This window comes from Temnothorax longispinosus, chromosome 7 (genome assembly GCF_030848805.1).
Source record: "Temnothorax longispinosus isolate EJ_2023e chromosome 7, Tlon_JGU_v1, whole genome shotgun sequence".
Lineage (NCBI taxonomy): Eukaryota > Metazoa > Arthropoda > Insecta > Hymenoptera > Formicidae > Temnothorax > Temnothorax longispinosus.
In genome coordinates, this window is record NC_092364.1 from 8,579,529 (window position 1) to 8,606,389 (window position 26,861).

At 37.9% G+C, this 26,861-nt stretch overlaps 2 protein-coding genes across 2 annotated transcripts in view; both read right to left on the reverse strand.

The window, feature by feature from the left end:
- Positions 1-26,861, reverse strand: part of LOC139815808 (uncharacterized) — a 111,326-nt gene that overhangs the window by 33,817 nt on the left and 50,648 nt on the right. The window lies entirely within an intron of this gene.
- On the reverse strand, positions 1,439-26,861 carry LOC139815794 (fatty acid synthase-like). Its single transcript, XM_071782969.1, has 17 exons — positions 26,789-26,861; positions 17,392-17,589; positions 16,950-17,200; positions 16,622-16,853; positions 15,244-15,662; positions 8,851-9,144; positions 8,553-8,757; positions 8,316-8,476; positions 7,791-8,108; positions 7,175-7,674; positions 5,522-5,826; positions 5,007-5,438; positions 3,884-4,902; positions 3,493-3,734; positions 2,720-3,416; positions 1,766-2,606; positions 1,439-1,656 (listed from the first exon to the last, which is right to left on the reverse strand). Exons 2-17 carry the CDS (start codon positions 17,561-17,563, stop codon positions 1,490-1,492), a joined length of 6,255 nt encoding a protein of 2,084 aa, XP_071639070.1. The 5' UTR covers positions 17,564-17,589; positions 26,789-26,861; the 3' UTR covers positions 1,439-1,489.

Sequence of the window (26,861 nt, forward strand, 5' to 3'; positions counted from 1 at the left end):
TTTTTGATTAAAATGTTTACCAAATTTTTAATTTTGCACTTTTTTATAATCTTATAGATATATCCTTCGCCTAAACTCATAAGTAATCGAAAAATTTTTTGATTTTTTGTTTTAGACCGCTACAAAAAACGTGACGATGGCAGCCTTTTTCCACCTCGCGCAAAAGACGCCAAATTGTGAAGCCTGTAATGCCGCCATTTTCTTTTGTAAAAATAATTTTTTTTAGTGCTTGACACCTATAATTAAAGTATGCCAAAAGTAGAAATTGATGCGATTATTTTATTACCTCTAAAAAAATTGTTCAAAAAATCGCTTATTTTCGTGCTTCTACTTAGTTTTCTCCCCTTAAGCCGCTGTGCTCACGCATTGGTATGTTCGCGGGTTAACTCGAGTTCGTCCCGTAATCAATTTTGTTAGGTGGGCAAATGCAGTGCGCCGAGAAAGCGATTCCGCACGTAACACCACGATGTGAAGTATCCATTTAATCAGCAGATTTGTAAAATATGATAAATACGCTTATCTTCAGCATATAATCAGATGATTGATTTAAAAATAAACAAATGACGCCCACATATTTCGCAGAAGCATTCGACTGCGTTTGTGCATTAAAAGTTGACAAGTTTAAACCAGCTTTACTGTTTACCGGCGAATATTGTTCGTTAAGATTTGTTATATATCCCAATGTTGCAAGATTTATATGGACAGATTTGTGTGAAATGTTGATTTGTATTTTTTAGTACAAAAACAATGATATCAGAAAATTTGCGCGAAGTGGATATGATAAATTGGTAACAAAATGGAAACAATTCACTTGGCGCAAATCTTCTGATATCATTGTTTTTGTAGTAAAAAATACAAATAGAATTATAAGCTCAAATTAGATTTAAAAAAATTTTTTTAAATAAAGATTTTGTAAGGAGCGTGTACCCTTAATGCGTTTTTTTAAACCTTTTCTAAAAAAAGATAAGTTTTGTATAAATATATATGTAACAACGTTTTATTATTAGGTTAATGCAAAAATAATTGCGGCTTTTAATCTTCAACTTCAAATGTGAATATCTCAGCTCATTAAATGGTCTATATTAAGTATAATTTGTGCAATCTTTCTAGTGGTTTTCAGTAGATCCGCATGAATAATAGCTCTTTATTAATCATTATCAACAGCTTTAGGCCGACCCGCTTTATCTTCTAAGCTTTCGTTTCTGCTACGGAATTTGTGCGACCAAAGTTAAACTGTATGTTTCTTAGTTGATATTGCGTGCAGTTTCCGAAGCTTTACAACCCAATTTGAACTTACATAAGATAATCGTACGATATTGCTTCATTTCTATCTTCAATTTGATAGTTTGCAATAACTTCATATACACTCTAAGAAGGATAGCACTAGTATGTAATGAATAGAGGGAAGTCGGAACTTTACAGTAGTATACCACATGACCCCAATTAAACTCAACTTTATGTCGAAGTACTGTACCGAAATTCAAAATAATTACATCTTATTAAGCTTCGCGAAGGTGAGATTTCGTATCTCTTGCGCAGTCAAAAAAATGTCAAACTTTTGTTCCAGAGTTTGCTTAATTTCCACGGCTATTATGGAGTCCATTCCAAGTTCGGCCAGACATGAATTTTGACTTACTAACTTCATATCTTTTATCTCTGCAATATAAAAAATTATTATGATTTTTAATGTATTACTCATAAACTGATTTAATAAAAAATATAATAAGTATATGCAAAAAGTAAGTCTATACTTTGAACCAGATACCTAAAATATTGGCGACAGTTTTTATCAGGCTGTTAAATCCAGAAGATATTGCTTTCTTTTTAGCTACGACCATGCTGCTTACAACCGGTCGGGTTTGAATTAAAAATTTATTGAGCTCGTCGAGACAGCAAGATATCGTTTGCTGCAAGAGGCCGAGGCGGTCGGTAATCAGTTCCTTCCCATCGTTCTCCTGCATGTCAGCGATGATACCCACGTCACCCACTAATCCCCACTGAATCGCCAATCCGGGTAATCCTTCCTCCGCTCTCTTCTCGCACACCCTCTCCATAATAGAGTTGGCCATGCCATAATTAGTCTGTCCAGCGTATCCTCTACCGCAGGCACTGGAAGAGAATACCACGAAGTGCCGCAGTTGGGAGCAAATCTTTCTAGAAAGTTTGTCCAATGTTTGCGTTGCTGAAGCCTTCGGTTGGAAAGACTCCGCGAAGGTCTCCGCGGTTTGATTCTTCAACACGCCATCCTTCATCACCATACCGAGATTGAATATCGCGTCCACCGGCGCTTTCTTTTCGGCAGTTTGCAAGAGGTATTCGCAGTCCTTGGGATCAGCGACATCGATATCCTTGATAATCAGCACATTTACACCGTACGACTTCCATAGTCGAACTTTCATGCGTTGATACCCATTTTTTATTCCCGTTCGCGATATCAACACGACATTCCTGGCGCCTCGAAATATTAACCAATCGGTCAACTCCAAACCAAATCCACCTAGACCTCCCAATATAATATAACTTTTATTTCTGAGACAGTAATAGCGACGATATGCGACAATGGGCTTGTCTAGAGGTTTATCCTTTTCCTGGATCTTTATAATTATCTATAAAAATATATATTTATATGTTAAAATTGCACATTATATGTAAAATGGGTAAGTTCTGTAAAACTATTATGAATAATTCTCTATGCTACTATTAATCCATACTAGCATACCTTTCCCATGTGTTTTCCACTCGCCATGTATCTAAAAGCTTCTTCGATTTCTGTTTTCGAAAAAACTTTTACTTGAATTGGTTTGATGACACCATCTTTAAGACCATCGGCTATCATTTTGGACAACAGCGACTTATACTTGTGATCGCCAGGACACATCATTTTATCGAGTAGAATTCCATGGAAACTAATACCTTTCTGAAACATAGACATATCTAGCGGATTGTTAGAAATGAGATCAAATTTGCCGATTTCCAGAAAACGACCATTTTGCGCCAAGCAACGAATGGACGCGATTAACTTTTCTTCTGCCAATGAATTTAACACGATGTCGACGCCGCGACCGCTTGTTTCTCGCAATATCATTTGTTCAAAGCTGGTATCTCGTGAATTTCCAATATGTTCATTCAGAATGATCGGAAACATCTTCTTAATAAAGTTCCGTTTTTCTCTCGTGCCCACAGTAGTGAACACCTCGCATCCTTCTTTGAGAGCGAGGTGAATAGCTGCTTGTCCAATACCGCCAGCACCAGAATGTATAAGTATCTTATTGCCTTTTTTCATTTTCCCATGTATGTATAAGGCTAAATAAACCGTGCTGTAAACGCACGGGACTGTCGCCGCCGCTTCGAATGTCCATGCATCGGGTATCTTCCAGCAGAAATCTTTATCTTTTACAACGACGTTTGCAATACAACTAGAAAGAATAATCTTAATTTAGTTTTAATTCTATAATATTACGCAACGTAATTATTTTTTGGAGCATTATTTACTCGGTATCACGGATTCCCATTACACGTTGCCCAGTGGGATCGAATCCTACGTATTCAAACCCAAGGGGAGTACATTGAAACCGTTCTCGTGAGATTGCTTGATCAGATATTAATTTACCAGTCGCAAGCATTACATCTTTGAAATTGAGCGATGAGTAAACCACACGCACCAAATCCTCACGACGGGCTTCGACACATAGACTGTTCTCTATCCAACAAAATGTACCTAGATCACCACGGGCCTATAGAAAAATATCAATTTTATAATACGTGACATATATATAAAATGAAATTTTATATCGTGTGACAGTACTCAGAAGACGAAAATACATAATATTATTGTACATTGATAAAGTTATCGATATGCTTTGAAAAGATTTGTATGGCATACCGTTTGGCATACATGAGCGGTAGGTACGGGTTCGGCTTTCGGTCGTGGTAATCGCAAATGTCTGTATGATCCCCAGGTCTCATTAGATCGCAATACATTAATGAACATATCTTTTTGCAATTGATGTATATAGAAAGGATCCTGTAGAGAAAACTTAGGGGCTTTCTCATCTTGAATAAGCAGACTTCTAACAAACTCTCCGCCTGGCTCTTTTCTCAAACAATTAATAAAACCTAATAAACCGCATTCAAAATCTCTCTCTCCAACAATTATAATCCTACTCTTTTCCTCGAGTTTATTCTCATCGCTCACAAGCAGTTTTAGATCTTCCAGCCAATTAAAATTATTATTATTTATGTAGACAACAATTCTCTTTTTTATCAGAATTTTCTTCTTCAGAAGCACAATCATTTCTTTGTCGGTGCGCTTTTCAAGAATAACATTTAATTCGTATTGCTGTAAATATTTGGTGTAGTTAACTACGTCGCATTTCTCACGTGACAACAGATAGCCACCTTCTCTCAGAAATGACAAAAGTCGTTCTAACGAGGCTTGTTGCTTGGTCAAAAGGTTGAATCCGGCAACTATTAAGGCTTTGTCATCTACAAATGGTTTGTTTAAATCTCTAATTGAAATGTTCTGCGGTAGATCTGCTGGACTAAAACGATTCGGCGATGTTAATACAATGATATTCGTTTGTATCAATGGCACATCACCAAAAGCCTCAAGCAGCAACGAAGAAGAGAGATATTCTGGTGCGACATCGTCGACATCTTCCACTAGCTCGATGGTTTTCACTTTGATGATTTGATGATCTTCCAGCGCGAGTTGCGCCGATATTCGAATCGCTTCGTTCAAAGAAATCTTAGCGCGATCATGATGAGCTACAAATACGTGTTCTTCGATAAGAACATCCTGAGCCAATCTTCGGCGAGAGATCTGAGTGGTTTTTAAGCCTCGAATCTCTATTCCGCCAGCTATAATCGTGTCTAGTTCTCTGTATATTCGTATCGGTAATGCTGCAATAAGACAAAATAATACGCCTTATATATCACATCGGAGATTTTCTTACGCGACATTCGTCAAAACAAAATAGCTCAACAAGTGATTGAAAAACACTTACTTTTATCCTTGCATGTCGCGTGTCCTTGCGTATCTTCCATGCCAGCCACTCTGTTTCGTAGCATCGATGCATGAAGCTTAGGATTGATCACCAACTTCTGAATACTCGTCGAAACACATAAGTCTTTGGTATCATATCCAATAATACACATCTGCATCATAGTATCCATAAACGTTACCCAATTTGTTTTCCAAACAATATGTCCTTTATTGCCTGAAATAGATGCGCTATGTAATCCGCGAAACCAGCCGCTGTACTGGTAACCACGCAGTCTCAACTCCTTATAGATATCTCGAGCAGTTATATATTCTTCCTCATCGTTAATCTCCGGTAATAGATCTGTCCGAATCATTTCCTGTTCTGGATTCGATATCTCGTGCACTGTACCTGTCACAAGAACGCTATCTCTTTCGGTTATTTCAAACTTCCCATCTGTAATATTTTTATATATCCGATTATTTTACATACATTCTTATACGATTATGCTACTTTAAAACAACTCATCTCATAAATACCTTTCTGTATCGCAATCATCAATTTTACAGCATTACTTTTCATTAAGTGAGTAGCGCGAATAAAGTTTACATCTCGAAATATTATCGGTATTGTTGTGTATGTTATCCCTTTCATCATACCGAAAGTTTCCCAAACGAGTTCAAGATAACTCGTCGCGGGTAGCAAATTTCTTCCATCAATTATATGACCGTGCATATAATAGTAGTCCTCATAGTCAAGTGAGATTTCGACACATCTTTCTCGAGATTTTATGGACATTTGTGTTTCAAAACTCGGTATATACCAATCTTTGGAGTGATCCCATCTAATGTGGCATTAGAATGCTTGTTTGTACATTATATAATTACATATATAAGAAATATATATTATTATTTATATATCTATATATATAAAGGAAGATGTCCTGACTGACTGACTCACTCACTCACTGACTCATCAACGCCCAGCCTAAACCCCTGAACCGAATTTTTACCAAAAGTATATGAAATAGGGGTAGAATTTTCCGGGGAGTGCCACTATGTGTATAGTTTTTTGTTACCAATTTTCTGGAAACCGGTTTTTCTAATTTTTCTAATTTTTCGGGAAATAATTCACCGAATTTCAAAGAATTGTAGATCAAACAGGGGTAGAATTTTCCGAGGAGTACTATGAAGTGTATAATTTTTCGTTACCGATCTTTTTGGAAACCGGTACGGAAATTTTTTCAATTTTTCGAGAATTTATTGACCGAATCTTAAAGAAGTAGGAGTAGAATTTTACGGGGAGCGCCATGATGTGTATAGTTTTCGTTGCCGATCTTTTTGGAAACCGGTTTTTTTAATTTTTCCAATTTTTCGGGAAATAATTGATTGAATCTCAAAGAATTATACATGAAGTAGGGGTAGAATTTCCCGGGGAGTGCTATAAATTGTACTATTTTTTATTATCGATCTTTTTGAAAACCGGTTTCGAATGACCGAATCTCAAAGAATTGTACATAAAGTAGGGGTTGAATTTCCCGGGGAGTGCTATCAAGTATATAATTTTTCGTTACCAATCTTTTTGAAAACCGGTATCAGAAGTTTGACGAATTTTTCGGGAAATAATTAATCGATTTTTAAAGAATTGTATTTAGAGAAAGAGAGAGAGAGAGAGAGAGAGAGAGAGAGAGAGAGAGAGAGAGAGAGAGAGAGAGAGAGAGAGAGAGAGAGAGAGAGAGAGAGAGAGAGAGAGAGAGAGAGAGAGAGAGAGAGGAGAGAGAGGGAGAGGGAGAGGGAGAGAGAGAGGGAGAGAGGGAGAGGGAGAGGGAGAGGGAGAGGGAGGAGAGAGAGAGAGGAGGAGGAGAGAGGAAGAGAGAGGGAGGAGGAGGAGAGAGGGAGAGAGGAAGAGAGAGGGAGACAGGGAGAGAGGGAGAAAGGGAGAGAGAGATTATTTGCGTGTCTTATTACATATGTCCTTTGGGGTGAAGCCCGGGTAACCAGCTAGTTTAATATATATTTAAATAATAATAACAGATTTGATAATATTAATTTATTACCTAATAAATGTAATTATAATTAATAATATATATTATATTAATAATTACAATATAATTATAAATAATATAAACATATATTTATAATTTCTTTTATGTAGACATCATCTAAATTGCGATTTCAAATAATATCTCGTACCTGATCGATGGGGAAATCATAGGAGTTCCTCGACTAACAGGATATTCCACTGGCGGGTATAAATTAGCAACTTTCGGCTGTAAGCCACAGTTATACAGCCTTCCAATTCCTTGTAAAATTACGTCAATATTTTGTTCAGTGCGTCGAGTCAATACAACGTTTATTACTTCCGAACACAAGGATTCTTTCAGAACGTGCTGCAGAACGCTATCTGGCGCAATTTCGATGGTCACTGCGTTACTTGAAATTAGATGCGTTGTTTGTTCAAAGAGAACGGTATTTAATATACTATGTGTATGATAGTCCGCCGATGATAATTTTGATTCTGAGTTGAACCATTCGGTGCGAGGTATGGAAGTGCTGATCCATTTTGGACTCCGTTTCTTCGGCCGTGATATTACTTTGTTTAAATTAAGCAAAAGTTGAATTTCCACAGATGCGAGATAAGAAGTGTGATACGGTACATTGCAGTGTACCTCTTTCACGTGAATATTATTGATCTGATAATACAAAAGTACAAATTTAATATGTGCAAATGCGGCAAGTTCGATATTTTAAAAATCATTAAACGAAGTTTTCCATTTGCTTATGAAATATGAGAGCTATTCAATCCTACCTGCAAGATTTTCATAAATTTTCGCACGGATTCTGTGGGTCCACTCACAACGCTGCTGTTCTCGCTATTGCGACATATTATTTCAATATCCACTGGACACATGTTTTTGAGACACTCGTAATCAAGACTGACAATTGCCATAGAGCTACGAATTATTTTTCCTTCGGCACACGCCAAACCAATAAAATATGCTGATAAAATAGTTTGTTCGATGGTGAGACATCCATCGGCGTACGCGCAACCAAGTTCACCAGCAGAATGGCTAATCATGTAATCCGGAATAATTCCTAATGATGTTAAGAGATCTACTAAACCGATCTAAAAATGTATACAAATAATTTTATAGCTGAATTACTTTGAAGAATTCATTTCTAATAAATCAATAAAGTGTGATGAAATAAATGTAGTTATGTAAGATGATAATTCCACTGTAGTAAGATAAAATGACATAGAAAGAATTTATATTGCTTCATCAATAAATATAGTATAATTGACATTATTTTATAGCTTTGAAGTATATTTTACCTGAATAGCAACAATGCCAACAAACGCGTGTAACGCGTCTTCGCACACTTTTTCATCTGTCTTTGTCAAAATATCCGCGACACCTATACCATATGGTTTTAAAGTAACGTCGCACACTCTTATCGCATTTGCAAAGACGTGAAATTTTAATAAATTTCGACCTGATTTCAATAAAAAAATATATCATTATTTAAATGCTACTGTAAATAAAGTATGGAACATTAAATACATATATACCCATTCCTGGCCATTGCGAGCCTAAAGCAGAAAATATAAACCAAACAGGTCTTTTCGTATTCTCGCAATTTTGAATTTCCCTTATTGAATCTTGTTGCAAAACATTCAGTATAGTGAATCCTCTCCATAAGTGACCATCTATGCTGTCTCCATAAACGTCGTGTATTAAACGGATATATTCTATATTTATCGGACAATTAGCGACCTATAATAAAAAAATTTTTAAAGCAAAAAGTATGATATAATGATTAATCACTAAAAAGATCTTGTTGAAATTGCTTTCAAAATGTCTACTAACATCGTTTAAGAATAACTTCACTGATTCTTCAGTGCTCCCAGATAATATTACAAGTGTTGGCAAGTCATTATTCGGTGTTCCATTGTTAACTTTTTGTTTGAGGTTCCACTTTAATAACATGTGAGCAATAGCTCCCCCGAAACCGAAAGAATTGATACCTATATAACCGTTTTTAAGTGGCATCGGTTCTTCGACGACACGAACAGTTCCATTTATTAAGGCATCTATATTTCGTGGTGGTGATGTATAATTGATATTTGGTGGAACAAAACCGGTTTCAAATGCTATTATTGCCTTTAAAAATCAATAACAATTATAAAATGTAAATATGAATTAATTTGTTAGATATTGACTCATATATTATTGATAAATAGGTAGTGATATGCTACACGTTTGGTCGAGCTGGATCTTTATAGCTTAATATTATATGATTAAACGAACTTACCTGTAAGTGAAGTTCTATCATAATTGTATGAAGCGCCTCTTCCGAAGAGATCATATGGTAGTAGCCCCTACTATGTACCGATGTACCACAGTTTTAAAGTTCTAAAACTTTCCGCTAGGGTTAGCTTCCCGTTCCGTTGGTCATTTATTTAAAGTGCTGCCGTAATATCTAGGGTTCTAATAATATTAGAATTGGGTATATACTGGGTGGGACCGATCTCTTCGGAAGAGGCGCTTCATACAATTATGATAGAACTTCACTTACAGGTAAGTTCGTTTAATCATATAATTGTATTGCGCGCCTCTTCCTCGAGATCATATGGTAGCTGTTTAAAGTTATTACGGCAGATAGATTATGCCTGAGATTCCGTGAAAGGAACAAAAATTTATACATTTACAATTTTTAACCGCATTTAGCGTATATCCACTTAACCAAAGGATTTAAACACAAGAACAATTAAATCTTTAATTTGTATAACTAAGGATGGATTTAGCGATATATTTATATATTTTAATTATATATAATATATATTTCAATTATTATTAAAATTATCCTGCGCACCATTTACTGCGCCCGGCTCTAATTGTTTTTTTTTTTTTTTTTTTAGCTTCGCAAAACATTCTCGACCACTTTGCCGCCTTTCTAACAACGTCTATGGTGACGTCCCTTCGCTTATCGGTCGAAGTTGAAACATGGCGGGTGCTATATGCACTGGTCACATCCGTGTCAATTCTACTTACGTTGTCAAACAGCGTTACTACTATTAAGATAGTTTTTCAACCGTTATGACTTCATATCACCCCAGCGCCATGATCCAATACAATACAATCCTGGGATCCTCAGAATCATATTTTGGCCAGTGGCATGCTAGGATGCAGCTTTCTAACTTATCTTCATTCTCGCATCTTGTGTGCAATAGACCTTAGACCAGAACTTGAGATTAACCTCCAAGGCGTTTGTTGGTGTACCTATAGGGTGAATTTTAATGGATGTCCCATTCACAATTGTCATCTGCCAATTTGTCTCAATTTTCTTTCTATATATATAAAAAATTTTCCATTTTGTAACGAAGACGTAAAGTTTAACAATTATTCTATATAAGTGAAGTGCTCTTTATAAAAAAAAAGGGTGCTCGATGAAGTATTGATGGTAAAAGGATGGGACATCCATTAAAATTCACCCTGTATATGCAACCTGTTCACTAAATAAGTTCTTCTGAGAGGTGGCAAATAAAGGTCGATGATTTCTGGTCAAACTTGAACTCAGATCTTTGGCTCATTAGAGCAGCGCACATCTTTCTGTGCTATGATCACCACCACCTCTGGATTTTATAATAATAAGACTTATCCAAGATTATTATGTACAACTATCAGACATGTCCATAAGAGGCTTTACTTCCTTGAAACCTTTTAATCAAGAGCTCAATCCGTGAAGAAAACATGATGTCTGTCGTCTCTTAGCTCAGACGCTTCTTTGGCAGCGTCCCGACAATCAAGATAATCCTCTTCCAGAGAGGATATGACTTCCTGTCAAGGAACCACAGAAAATATTTACTCGGTTCTAAATAAAACGAATCAGAATCCAAGATTATTAAGTACACTGGGCCTCATGCCCGAACCGGCCACTTAGGGGCCACTTCAATATCTCTCGAACCTTCCAATTTCACTTTTTTTTTTTTTTTTTTTCAAGTATAGTCGCGAACGGAGGAGTTGCGTAAAAATTGAAATTGTTTTTAGAAATAAGTAAACGCGTTAATAACTAACGCTTCTCAATCGCTTATGCACGAGATATGACGCAAACATATGGAATTGGTTCGAGATGCAAATAAATTGATGTTCGGTTTACAAAACCTCTGTAGTATCGTCAAAAAGAAACCGTATTTGATAACACAAACTTCGTTTCCGGTTCAAGATCTCTCGACGCTCTTCGTGAATCGTATATACAATGTAAAGATCCAAAGATCCTTCTCTTTGCATCCCCCTCAGTCCTCTGAATTTTTGCGAGTTACTTAAGACCAAAAACACTGATAAGAACTCAAGATAGTTGATATGGCATTCCGATATCCATGAATCCGCTGAGCTTGGTAAGGAACACCTCAACCGGAGGGTAACGCATCCAAATGTATTTCTAAGGCAAATTTGAAAAGAAAAAACTTTTAATGAAACACCAGTAAAAAAAAACCTCTTTTAATTCGTGTTTCTTTGCAACACAACAATTATTCTTGTTCAGAATACTTCATGTGTATCGAACCAAATTTTAAGGCTACACAACATAAACCTAAGGTTCCTATGAACCTGACAAAATTCTCGAATGGAATATCGTGTAATTGCCTCGGATTTATAAGCTGTTCACTAATTTTAGGTACTCGTATCCTAATCAAACCAAGAATCATATCTCTGGTCGCCAGCTTCATTTTTCTCCTTTTCTCACTCATTATGAATCATAGTGATTCCAGAAAACTGCATGTTTCTTGTATGTTTCTCAAACATACCGTATATGTCTCATCTAGAAGAAGAAGCCATCCAATTAATTAATTAACGGATAAGTAGCCCAATTCTCTTAGGTAAGAGATTGGCTTCATAGTTTTTATGAAAGTGTACGAAGCCGTGTTTTGCACAAAAACGGGTACTTTAGCTCATAAAGAGCACCTTCAACAAAATTCTCAAGTACTTATATTGTCTGAATCAGCAATGTGAATTAATTAATATGCGTCCTTCAAATCAATCGACGCCAAGAATTATCCTTTAGCCAGAATTTGTTTGACCTTTTTTCTGTCTTTTATTTAAGATGCTCAACATATTGGTAACTTATTTATTAAGCTATAACTTATAAAGCTTTTTCAGATTAAGGATTAACCTGTAAAAAATTTATTAGGTTTGGGAACAAGATAATTCTCGAAATAATTAATTTGAAACTGGCTGATACTTCGGAATGGCCTGCTTTCTCGATAGCTGTACTATTTGTTACGAATCTGTATCTTTACCTGCTCAGCTATTGCGGTTCTTTCGTATATATGAGTTGTCTCATTGACATTTAGGCTGTGCCAGTCTATTGGCAACCTTACTTACAACTAATTTCTTTTCGTAGGCGCTTGTTCCGGCTTCCAACCGGTAACGTACCGGTAATGTGATTTTGAGAGGACAAGTTCTGTTATTGACTGTACATCTGCCTCTGCTCGCTCGCCTTCGATTGACCGTATGGCCTCTGTCGATTTCGGCGAGACGGCCTCACGAGTTTCTAGAACTCGAGGCCCTTGCAATTTCAGCAATGGCAGCAGTCGTTCTGTGCTTCATTGATTGCCGCACAATTTTGGTTTTTCAACCATACGCTCGTCCTCTTACAATAGTGCTGTCTAAAACAGATTTAACCTCCAAATTCATATTTAGTGGATTTATTATTACCGTATAAGTTTTCCGGAGGAATTTTTTAATTTGCATTTTCAAGGCGAATTAGTTGGACCAAGACACCTGAATAACTTTTTCAGCAGGACCTTTCGCTCCTCCAAGGGAAGATCTTTTACAAAGACGTCTTCCCGCCTGACTACAAGATCTTTGTAACCCGCTGGTTTTAGGATTCGTCTCGACGCTAAGCAGATTTACAAGCGTCTTTTTAAACCTCATCTTAAGGATCGCTGCTAAACGTACTAAGGAATAGACTAAGGAACAGATACGCACTAGTTCTTAAGAAATCCTTGTCGTAAGAACGACCTTCCAAATAATAACGACTACAGCTTTTCCTATTGGCATCATAATATCGCCTGTAAGGATATTCGTATTCGAGGAAAAATAGTCTTTCTAATAGTTTCAAGGCGAGTTATACTCGGATTGTTTTTTAATATATTGGTTGAACCAATATATTTACGGATAATATTTTCCGCAATAATTTCTAAAAAATTTTAGATACCATCCTCAGTCAGAGTTGTCGATTGGCAGTCTGGTCAAAATTATTTACCTTTCTGATGATATTCTGAAACAAGATGTTATGAGTAAAGGTTATGTATGCAATTGAAATTTATCAATCACACATTTCCAAGGTGAACTGGTTGGACCAAAACACCTGGCTTTGCATATGCGTATTATATGTGCACAATTGAAGTTCCTCAATTTGCCTTCTCAAGTCGAATTGGTTAGACCAAGACTAAATCCTTTTTTTTTTTTTTTAAGTCGCTACAGTCAGTACAGTCCCGAACAGGCTTGATAGCTGGGAGGACGTTACGCGGTGAGGTTTTGTGCACAATTGAAATTCAATTTGCATTCTCAAGTCGAATTGGTTGGACCAAGACGCCTGAATCTCGCCTATGCATCTTACCCCATTTTTAAAGTCGCTCCGAACGGGCTTGATGGTTGAAAGGACGTTACGTGGCGAGATTATGTGCACAATTAAAATTTTTAATTTGCATTCTCAAGGCGAATTGGTTGGACCAAAACACCTGAATCTCGCCTATGCATCTTACCTTTTTGAAGTCACTACCGCCCGATGGTTAGGCTATCGTAGGACATTCCGCAATGAGGTTATGCACAATTGAAGTTTCTCAATTTGCATTCTCAAGGTGAATTGGTTGGACCAAAACACCTGAAACCTTGACACCTTGAAACGTTGACATATAGTCGATATAGACGACACCTTTATATCTTGCTGCTGCGTCTCGCTCGGTTACTTTCGTCTAACCGTCAGGTGCCTCCTTGGCACCGAGGATGACGACGGTGAGCCACGAGCACGACCGTAATGGTCGTGATGATCACGACACAGCGGCGACGGCGACGACGAGAGGATGCCTCGCGCGCGGTGCTCGCGATTACTCGCAACAACGACGCGCTTCCCTTCACTTCACCTGTTTCCCACGAACGTGCGGAAACGCCGTGGAAGCGCAGCGTCAACCATTGTCACGACGACGACGGTCTCCGGCTTCGTGTAGCCGTCGTTCGTCGTCACTCGGCACATAACCTCGCACCGTACACATATGTGACATATGTAAGTGACACCGTACACATATGAGAACGACGAACGCTACCTCACCGTCGCTATCGTTTCCTTTCTGTACCTCCTCGCCGTCTTCCGAACTCGAGGAACCGTCTCTAACTTTCCTTACTTCTATTTTCTTCGGAATCTCGTAAACACGCGTGTGGCTTAATCGGCACAAAGTAAAAGAAAGACCAACGGAACGGGAAGCTAACCCTAGCGGAAAGTTTTAGAACTTTAAAACTGTGGTACATCGGTACATAGTAGGGGCTACTACCATATGATCTCGAGGAAGAGGCGCGCAATACAATTATTCTTGTGTGAATTATATACTTTTTTCGTTAATCTTGAAACACAGTTTTTCGTTGGAACCATAAGTTCAACATATTTAAATTGATTTAACTTATTGATGCTAATGCATATCAGCATCGTTTAAGTCACTGTAAAAAATTTTTAACTTAAAATAAACTTGAAATAAATTCACAAAAAATCACACAAATACAGCTCAACCAAAGATGGTACATCTTTATTTGTCAAAATTATTTATTGATCAAAATTTCACTCACCGTATATTATATGGAAGGGTAAAAGTCATAGTGGTGTAAGTCAAATTTTTAAAAATATTGACTTGTGTGCATAGATACAATTTATATATTGTATAGATTGCATCTATGCACACAAATCAATATTTTAAAGAAGTTTGACTTTATATTTTAAAGAAGACTGACCACTATGGCTTTTACCCCTCCATATGTATCTCATTATGTTAATTCTAGAGATAACAGTGTAATAGAAGGTAATAGAATGTAATAGAAGGTTCTCGCAATTCTTTAACCTTTGTGCTCGAGTACGATAGAATGACTTGTCAAACAATTTTTACGTAAAATTAATCTTCCTGTGCGTGCGTGCGTGCGTGCGTTCGTGTGTATTGTGTAAAATAAACATAAATTTTAAAATAATAATTAAATGCGAAAATTACTTGTTTTTACCTTAGCGATCTGAGTAAAACCACTTGCAGCTTCAGCATGACCAAGATTAGATTTTACGGAACCGATCATTAATGGAGTTTTTCTATTATTACACAAAACGTTATAAATAGCATTGATTTCCAGAGGATCGCCGACTTTAGTACCGGGACCATGTGTTTCAATGTAATCCAAGCAAGATGTTGATATTCTACACTCATCGTAAAATTCCGTTAGCAAAGTACTTTGCATAAGCACCGATGGATGTACTATTCCTTCTTCCTTGTAACCATCGTTCATTGTTTTAATATGAGGACATATAGCATAAATCCTTTTTGCATTCTTTGCTTTTTGAAGGTATATCACTCCTATCGTTTCGCTACGTGTATAACCGTTTGCAGCGATATCAAAAGGTCTGCAGCAACCGTTGGGTGACAAAACACCTAAATAATAAAAATATGGTATACATCTTTCACTATATACATGTATACATATGTGGATCGGTACAAAAGTAATGCCTCCTAATTTTTTTTCTTTCGAATCTGGCGCCATAGAAAATTTTGCATTTTACTGAGTTGTTACTTGAAATTTCTAGTTATATTATGTTGAATAGTGTTGTGATCAGTTTATGTTTGTGTGCCACACGAATAGTTCAAACTGGTGTGTATTTTAAATACGTGTAACAGACAAGGTGATTAAATTTCTTACCGTGGAAAAAGTGAGTTCTATTGAAATCCATTTGTATTTCAGAAACGGTGTTATCATAAACATTTCTGAGACGCGAATGAATTTCAATGGCTGCGTGCAGCAGAAAGAGTAATTTAGCGAGCAATCAGTAATTTTTTTAAATGGTTGGACCTTGCCTTTAGTTTTTCCCTGGATTCAAGTGTAGAAACCAATCATAATAAAGAATCATTGAGCGCGCATTGAGCTGCTTTCTCCGCTGAACGCAGCCATTGGAATTCACTTCTTCCACGATAAGAAATTCAACCACCGCCCTTATTTGTTACGCGCATCTGAAACACACACCAGTTCAAACTGCTCGTGTGACACACTCACGTAAATGATTACAATACCACTCAACATAACTCGCAACTAGAGACTTCAAATAACAACTCATTGAAACGCAAAATTTTCTATGGCGCCAGATTCGAAAGAAAAATATTAGAAGGCATATTACTTTCGTACTGACCCTCGTATATACATACACGTATATAATATTTATATACACAGAAAAATTAAAAAATGACATATTTGACTTTGACAAAAATCTTATCACAAATGTTTTTACTAAAACTACACAGCCCGTTGAAATTTGTTTATTGTTCGTGAATAAGAAAATGTAATACTTTAATTTTTATGTTTAATATATTACAAGATTAATTCGTTTTAATAAAAGTACCAAGACGAGCGAACTGCAGGTTTACAATTAAACTGAGATCTAATTGTACAGCCCCAATTATCGCATCTTCGCATTCGCCCGACATAATATCATGATAACCAAGAGCCATGGCATAGAGACTAGAGCTACAAGCTGTATCGAGTGTATACGATGGTCCCTTCAGATCCAAATGGTACGAAATCATGTTTGCCATTGTAGATTTGCTACATCCAATAAGATTCAGACCATCCATCTAATTGCAGAAAGTTAACGATTACAAATTCTCGCACACAAATGATAAATTCAATAATCTCTTCTATTAAACTTATCAATTAATAATTTTCTCTACCTCAAGATCCTCATACAAAAATTTAGCTTGAGTTTCAGAATAGGATACCGCTATGATCACGGCAGTATTCTTTCCTCGCAATTGCTTCGGATTGATCCCCGCGTCGATAATTGCCTCATAAGAATGTTCCAGTATCATTCTCGTGTCAAGTCCGAGTGTGTGCGCTTGGTCAAAAGATAATCCGAAAAAATCCGCATCAAACTTGTTCAAATTATTAACTATTCCTCTACGGTTTGATACGTTTGGATAATCTAACAAAATGTATATAATTTCACGCAAAGGCGTTACACTCCTTATTCACTTTTTAATAAAATTTTAGTTTAAAACACATATCCTTAACATATAACCACTAATAATAATTATTGCAGAAGGGATATGGCATATCCTATATCCACCAATCAGGCATAAATGCAGAACTATCCTAGGCATATGAATTAATCACCTCTCTTCCATCGTCCATGATCACCTCTAATAAGATCTTTTTTATTAAATAGATTTTCTCGTAATTGATTCATATTATCTGAATCCGGAAATCTACCAGCAATACCAGAAATAACGATCTCCTCGCCAGAGTCAATACCGTTCCAGGAACTACATGCTTCTGTGCTATTCATGATTTCGATTATTTTCTTCGGATAATCTAGAAAAGTGCTATGTGTATTTTACATACTTATTTCTTTTTTACGTATTATACCTGTCTTGATGTTCATAGTATCACTATGATATCAATTAAGGTTGGCGAAGAAATGAGAAATTTGTATAAAATTTACCTTTTTTAAAATAAGGCAAAGAATAAGCCAAGTGTACGTGCTCCATACAAAATCTTTATTTTAAACAATTTTGATCTAATTTGATCTTATAATTCTATGTATATTTTTTACTACAAAAAACAATGATATCAGAAGACGCTAAGTAAATATGATAAATTAGTAACATTTGATTTTCTTAATCATGTTTTTTTTTATTATACTAGACACTACAGACGCGCGCTACGCGCGCGCTATTTATCTTTAATATTTCACTATTACTATTACACTATTAACCCTATTATACACAACTATCAAAATATGCCATGACAGTCGCTCATGAAGTAAGCGCAACGAGAGAACCAATCGGCATCGCGGAAAAACGACAACAATACCTATGACATGCCCTTTTTAGAAGAGGAGGATGAAGAGGACTTGTTGCGTACATGTTCTGTTTTTTTAATACTATTAATTATTAGATTTACACACAAATATACTTGGCGTGCCCTTCTTATGTTACTGGTGTACAGCAACATAGCATATGCTACAAACATATTTGTGGCATAAAAAAGACACGCAGAGCGTTTTTTTGTATGTGAATATAAATTGTAGAATAAAAAAATAGTACAGGTACACAATAAGTATAATAAAAAAAAACTTTGATTAAGAAAATCAAATATTACTAATTTATCATATTTGTTTGGCGCAAACCTGCAATATTATTATTTTTGTAGTAAAAAATACGAACGGTATTATAAGCTCAAATTGGATCAAAATTTCTTTCAATAAAAATTTTGTATGGAGTACACTTGGCACATTTTTTTTACTTTTTTTTTTAAAAAAGATAAGTTTTGTACGAATATCACTCTCTTGTCACAAGTACATGTAGAAATCGTAAAAATATAAAATCTTTGATATCAAGAGACACGGAAGTGTCTCGCGCCAAGTATACGCGAAGCGAGACCGCACCGAGGATCATTTACGCGACGCGACGAGTTGCGAGTACCCGAGATTTTGAGATCTCGATAACCAGTAAACGGATCAAGTTCTAACTAGGCTTAATGGATAGCTTGGACCAAATTTATATAATAAAAGTGTCTTTATTTTTCCGTTACGTGCCCTACAAGCGGAGATATTGCGATGCAAAGTCCAAATGTGGAAATTTTTATTTAAGAAACGTCCACGTCGTGGTCGTCGGACAAAAATGGCGGCTAGTGTGTCACTTTCCCACTTTTGACACGAGAGGGCAGTGATGCCCGTGCAGACCATAGGGATCCTCTAGTGAGAGATAGGACACCGAGGGTGCAGGATGCGGATTGGTTGTCTGCAATTAATGGGATATTTCCGCTTTGAGTATATTTTAGTAAAGATAGTGTATAGTATATGTCAATTTATAACATATGACCACAGTATAACTCATACTGTGTTATAACTGATAAAGTGAGCAAGAAAAAAAATAAAAGTGTAACCATTGTACTTAATAAATCCAATTTTATTAAAATTGAATGTGATTTTATATTATCATTTAATACTGAAATGAGAATATATATAGAGAATACATAACCTCAACGATAAATAATCAAATTAACTAATATTGATAAATATAAGCTCATATCGCGTCAACACATTTTTAGTATAAAAATGTTTTTCAAAATTGTTCTGTTTTTTTCATTTATCAAGAGACACGATAGTGTCTCACGCCAAGTACACGCAAAGCGAGACGCACCGTGACTCTTTTACGCGACGCGACGGGTTGTAAGTACCCGAGATTTTGAAATCTCGATAATGACTGAACGGATCGACTTCTGCGTAGGCTCAATCGATAGCTTGGGGTCAATTTACATAATAAGGGTTTTTATTTTTTTTCTACGTGCCCTACGAACGGAGATATTACGATGCAAAGTCAAAAATGTAAATATTTTCTATTAAGATACGTTGTTATTATCGTCGTCACCGTGTCACTTTAACTTTTTTGACACTATGCGGCGCTAATATCGCTTCTAATGATAAACCGTGCGCGCGTTATTATCGATCCAGCAGGTAAATCAGATCGTATGACTTATGACTCATCGGCCAGGTTAGAAAGATATCAAGAGACACGGTAGTGTTTCACGTCAAGTATACGCGAAGCGAGACCGTATATCTTTACGCGGTTGCGAGTATATTATTAACCCAGCGAGTAAATTTATTCGTGCATATATCGATATATCGATGTGCGTTCAGCGCGCTTTCAGTCAGTTATAACCTAGAAATAGTGACGATCGTGATCGTCGCCTCGTGATAGATAGTGAAATATATATTGACGGCAGGGAGCTGATATCGAGGAGATCAAGAAGCATGTTCACACGAGGCATTTCTGCCGCGCGGTTGCCGAGCGATTGCTGCCGCGCGTTAACGTTTGCACGAGCCGCGCGCTGTCGCGAGGCAAGGTGCGACAACGCGCGCATCCGCGCGTACGCGAAACGGCGTACGCACGACGGCGAGTGTCTTATGGGTCTAAAATGCCGCCAAAGCGTATCGTAGACGCTCGTCGTCACGCGTACGCATGTATGCGCGCGTTGTCGCACCTCGCTTCGCGACAGCGATTCCGCGCGTCAATACCGCCTCGTGTAAAGACTCTAATGGCTCGTCTACAATAGCCGCAACAGTATGCAGTAAGACGTAAGCTGTTGACTAATGGGATTTTTACAATTCAAGAATAATCGACTGTGGTTGGTCAATAGCTTACTGCTCACGTCTTATTGCATACTGTTACGGTGATTGTAGACGAGCCGTAAAAAAGAAGGTGTATCCAAAATCGCACACGTACGTATATGCTATCTTGTAAAAGTTGCTAAAGTTAAAGAGAACGAAAAAGTGATCTGTATCTATGCACGTTTGACAGGCACTATTTTTCTGAAAAATCTATTGTATTTATATGCACGTGTAACAGACACTATCGCGTAATAAAGATTTCTCCGAAATATGTTAATTATTTTTAATACATGAATTATCACGTATTTGAAAATTAATAATTAGTGGATAAGGAATAATTAGTCTCATTGTCAGGTAAATTACTTATTTTAAAAATTATTAATTGGTTTAATATAAATAATTTAATTATTGCAGTTAAATATGATTTAAAGAACATTATGTTAATATTATATGTATGTATTGCGACGCTTTTTCCCCCGGTCTCGCTACCCGGAGGAGGGCAATCGTGGATTCACCGAAACGCAACGTTAGGTTGAGAGATGGCCAGGCAGCGCGGGCAGATGCCCGCAGATAACGGCCAGATATAATAAGGTACCGCGGGCAGATGCCCGCAAATAATCGCCAGATAATCGCAATATGATGGGCGCCAGGTGCGACTATTTTCGCACCACCGAACAATATCTTTAATTAACACAACTTCTTACGCGATACCTCAAGGCGTAGTTTCCTTTCGAGGGGATTTGTAGAGGCGTGACGCAATTAACCACACATAAATAAAGAAAAGAGATATAATATATTTGAAAAGAAAAAAATGAGATATACATTTGAAAAGAAAAGAATATATATTTGAAATTAAGGAAAATATATCCCGAATCACACGAATAGTGCAGTTGGGATCAAAAAGTATATTGGATAAAAATCATACGCGACCATCCGTGCGGCGAACCGCACTTCACGCAAACGCAGTCCCAACGCAATAACGCAAAGATCACGCGAACGCAACACGCTCTATGGACGAGTACTTACAGTTAACGCAAAATCGGCAACTGTTCACGCGACGCTACCCATACTCATACGCAATACCGACGAATCAACAAATAGCGCACATACAATACCGACGAATTAATTTTCACCGCCTTTACTTGCCTTCGACGTACTCGGGCCAACACGATTCCGTACAACGCATGAATGGTGGGCGGTCTCGCCGTGTCGGCCTCGCCGGCCGGCGATCGCCTTCGCTAAACATCAAATAATCAGAACGTATCGCGCCGATTCCGCGGTCCGCCACGCTAATCCCGAGCTCTTCTCGCGAACCCGGTGGTTCCGCGTAAAGGGTCTCTAGTTCCGCGGCGCCTCGCCAATCCCGACGACTCTCCCGTCTCGTCCAACGCAAGATTTACTTCTTCGAAGGCCCGAGCACTCTACTCGACTACGAGGCCGAGTGCCCTTCAAAGTATATGGCCACTCGTGCCTCGCAGTTTCTCCAAATTTACTGCGCGACCGCTTGAATCCGCAACACGAAAGGCGCGATCGCGACTCTACAGTTTACGATTATCACACGACATTTAACGATTACGCCACACGACTGTCGGCCGTGACGGTGTTTTCGGAAAGAGCCTAAATGGTCTCTACTCACGCGAAGATTCGCTCTTGGTGGGGCCCCTGCGCTGCTTCCGATCCAGTTTCCCCGACACAAGAGAGCGCAAGGTAACAAGGGGCGCTCAGTCTGCCGTAATGCACAAGGTAACAAGCACCAAAATTTGGGTGTCGACACCGAAACTTTGGGTGTCGACACTAAAATTCGAGTGTCGACACTCGGGTTTCAGTGTTGACACCCAATTATAAAACAAAAGATAAGAATTATAAAATGCAAGATTTAAACTAACTTATTATGAGGCCACATTATACATATATCTAACTTTGAATTTTATATATATATATATATAAAATTCAAAGTTAGATATATGTATAATGTGGCCTACATAAATATTAAAAAAACATTTAAAAAATATTATCTGCTACTTAAGTATATATATATATACTTAAGTAGCAGATATTTTTTAAATGTTTTTTTAATATTTATGTTTTATTAATTATACATTGTACAATTCATTGTAAAAGAAATATTTTTTAAACATTTATTAAATATTTATTTTACATTAATTATTTGTTTAAACTAATAATTTAAACGCTCGACAGCACACGGATGTGTTTTCGCTTTGGCGTGCGTTGGCAGCATGTGGAGGGGATGCGCTGCTAGTGCATGCCCAGGGGCCATATTCTGTTCGTCGTCAGTACCGTTAACGGTGTCGGCGCAGCTTCTACACGATACGAAAAACCTGCGCAACGACGCTTATCGAATCGACAGTTATCGGCAAATAGGAATGGAATACAGGCCCAGCGCATTTCCTCTACATGTTGCCAACGCACACCACAAAGCGAAGGCATATCCGGTGTCGCACATATGTGTCTAGTATATTTATAGTCAAGGTCGGTAAATGGACGCGGCGTCAGCGTCGCATGATCGCCATTTTTTCCGCAGTGAACATGAATAGAATTAGATAAATTGCTAATAATAAACAGGTTTCCGATTTTTGTTTAAAAAATGTATGTGATTGCTCCAATTTCTGCAAATTTTGAGATATCAAGCTGAATTTTTTTTTATGAATAATTTTTATGGATACTTTTTCGATACAGATTTAGAAAAAATAATTGAAAAAATGAAAGTGAGCCAAAAATGGCGAGTCAGCGGAGGGTACATCCGCGCGATGCGCGGGAAAAATAAATATATATCTCTATATATACTGTGACGTGACAAGTCACGTCCCTTGCCCAGACGGTAGAGAACGTCCGTGATGTCGCCTCTGCCCGAGCGCCCTTACGAAAAAAAACACCTAAGATTTTAGTGTTTACACCCAACTTTGGGTGTTTACGCTCCATTTTCGGTGTCAACGCCTAAATTTTCAGTGTTAACACCGACATTTGAGTGTCGACACCCAAAGTTTCGGTGTCGATACCCAACTTTTGGTGTTGATACCCAAAATCTTACATTAAAGACATTAAAACATTACAAGTTAAGTGTCGACACCGAAACTTTGGGTGTTGACACCAAAAGTTGAATGTCGACACCAAAACTTTGGGTGTCGACACCAAAATTTGAGTGTCGACACCCAACTTTTGGTGTCGACACTTGGGTTTTAGTGTTGACACCCAATTATAAAACAAAAAATAAAAATTATAAAATGCAAGGTTAAAACTTTTAACTTATTATGAGGCCACATTATACATATATTCAACTTTGAATTATATCATTAGTTCAAACAAATAATTAATGTAAAATAAATATTTAATAAATGTTAAAAAAATATTTCTTTTACAATGAATTGTACAATGTATAATTAATGAAAAATAAATATTAAGTTAACTAAAATAACTTAAGTAGCAGATTATATTTTTAAAATGTTTTCTTAATATTTATTTTTCATTAATTATACATTGTACAATTTATTGTAAAAGAAATATTTTTTTAACATTTATTAAATATTTATTTTACATTAATTATTTGTTTGAACTAATGATTTGGACGCTCGACAGCACACAAATGTGCCTTCTCTTTGGTGTGCGTTGGCAGCATACATAGAGGGGATGCGCTGCTAGCGCATGCCCAGGGGCCATATTCTGTTCGTCATCAGTGCCGTTAAGGTTGTATGACCCCTTAGAAGAAAAAATGCCAAATTCTTCAAACTTTGTCAGGTGATGAGTATTATAATAATAAAGCATTGTGCCAAGTTTGAACAAGTTTGCGAGGCCCGTTCAAAAGTTATAACAATTTGAATTTAACATGGGCTCTTACGGAAATTCATCAAGTTTCACTATTTTTTCAACTTTATTTGAGAAATTAATATCAAAGAAAATATGGCATCCTTTTAAAACTTTGCAGAAATATTAATAAACATCTTTCAAACAAATTAGAACCAAAAAAATTATGATTTCGAGGATATTTTCTGAAATATTGAATAAAAAGCAAACCGAGAACAGTCTCGCTTGGTCTCGCTGAACTCGTAAGTACAGAGATCCGGCAACAGCGCACTATGACGTCACATTAGAACCTCTCTCTCCGTCACTTTACGTAAAGGATAACAAATACTACAGAGGTCCGTTACTTTTTCCAATAGAGCCTCCTGTGTATCGAAAATGTGCTTCGAGCACGTGTAATATACAGACGCATCGTTTGAGGTTAGTTTTCGCTTGCGCTACAAAAATGCCGAAAGTAAAACGTTACATGTGGAAAGGAAAAGTTGTCACTGAAAAGTGTACAATCAATGGTTAGCACAGATAATACTGGGAAACGTCATTTGAAGACACGAGTCGAAACCACACCAGATGATTGTAACAATTTCATGGCACATGTAACGTTTTACTTTTGGCATTTTTGTAGCGCAAGCGAAAACTAACCTCAAACGATGCGTCTGTATATTACACGTGCTCGGAGCACACTTCGCGTTCACGCAGCTGATGTCGAGTGAGATCAATGCTACCAACTTACAGAAAATGCGACGTTGTCGCGATCAAAATACTTTTTTATGAGAGCTATTGTATTTAATTTATTAATAAATGACGTAAATAAATAACGTAATATAATTTTATTAGTATTTTTAAACAGTAATTACTATGTTTTGTTACTTTTTAAAGATTTTCACACTTTCAGATTTTCGTTTGTGTCAGTTGCAAGTCAGGTACAGTCTTTCTAAAAATCATTAAAGGTGAAAGTTTACATACGAGAAAATATGCATAAAAATGTCTCTATAGCTCTTAAAAACACAGGCAACCGTTATTTTAATAAAATATTAATATAAATATTACTTTCCAGTAAAGAATATCTTCTTAAATATGCTAATTAGCTTTATGTTACGTTTCTTAAACTTTTGGCAGAGATCTTACGGGTCATACAACCTTAAGGGGATGCTAAAGCTAAGGCCGAACTTCCTCGACGTCGGTAATGTCAACTCTGTCAACTAAAGCAAAGGCCGAACTGATATTGGAGACCTCGTGTGGTGACAACGCGAAACTCCGGTTTCAGTTGCGACGCTTTTTCCCCCGGTCTCGCAATCCGGTGGAGGGCTATCGAGGATTGGCAGCACGCGTAACTAATTCCGACACCAAAGTTGGGCGCCAGATGCAACGGATCGCACCACCGTACACTATAATCTCTAACGCGATATGCCCGGCAATACTTCCGGGCGTAGGGCTCTTTCAGGGAATTCGGAGAGAGTCGTCACACAATTAATCACACTCACAAGAAACTAAATAATAATAATAGAATATATTTGGTCAGATAATATCAATATAATCGGTCTGAGTTTCCCGTATTACCGCAAAAATGTCGGATAGGCGGACGCACGAATGCCGCAATGACGCAGTGCACGCGGTAATGTCGAATCTTTCACACTGTAACGCAACATATAAACGCAGACGAACACACGAAGCTTGACATACGAAACAATTACGATTCCGACTCAGGTATCGCGGTACCTGGCTTCAAACTCACAATGAACTTACGCCACGAGGCCGACGAACCGCTCGCCGCACCTTCGGCAGCTCCTTCAACGCACACCCGGGCCACCTCGATTCCGCACGACACCAAATTATGGGCGATCTCGCCGAGTCGACCACGCTGGCCGGCGATTGCCCCCGAACACGAAATAAGGACACGTATCGCGGACGATCCCGCGGCTTGCCACGCGAATCCCGAATTCTCTCGCAAGTACGGAGATTCCGCGGCCCCGCGCCGATCCCGTCGATCTTTCCGTCCCGCCAAACACAATATTCGCCGTCCTCGAGGGCCCGGATACGTTACTCAAAACGAGGGCGAGTGCCCTTCAAATTACATGACCACTCGCGGCTCGCCGTTACCCGCACAACTCGCTCCCGTTATCGCCACGCAGGGCATTCTTCTCAATATGGCCAGAACGCAACACGATTACGAGCTTAAATAATATGGCCAAAACGCGACACGATTACGAATGTAACTCTATCACAACGAAACGCGACACGATTACGAATAACGCGATACGATTACTTACATTAATTCGACGAGACGCTACATAAACGCGACACGATTACTTCGATTCACACATCTCAACGCCACGCGACTGTCGGCCGTGGCGGTGCTCGCGGGGAGGGCACTTGGTCTCTACGCATTAGAGAGCTCACTCTCGGCAAGGCCCCGGCACGTTTTCCACCCGACTCTACTTTACTGCGAGCGCAAAGTAACGCACGCTCTGACCTCGCTGTCCACAGGTATCCTGCGGCACTCAGGTAACCAACGTGTGCCATGGGCCGATGCCTCGAGCGAACCCTCTTTTTCTTAACGCGGGGACGCCAGAGTGGTGACCTTACAATGCGTCGTCCCTTCGGTAGTCCGGGCAGCTCGAAATCCGGGAGAGGCTTCCTTCTCGCTAGCCGGCACGAC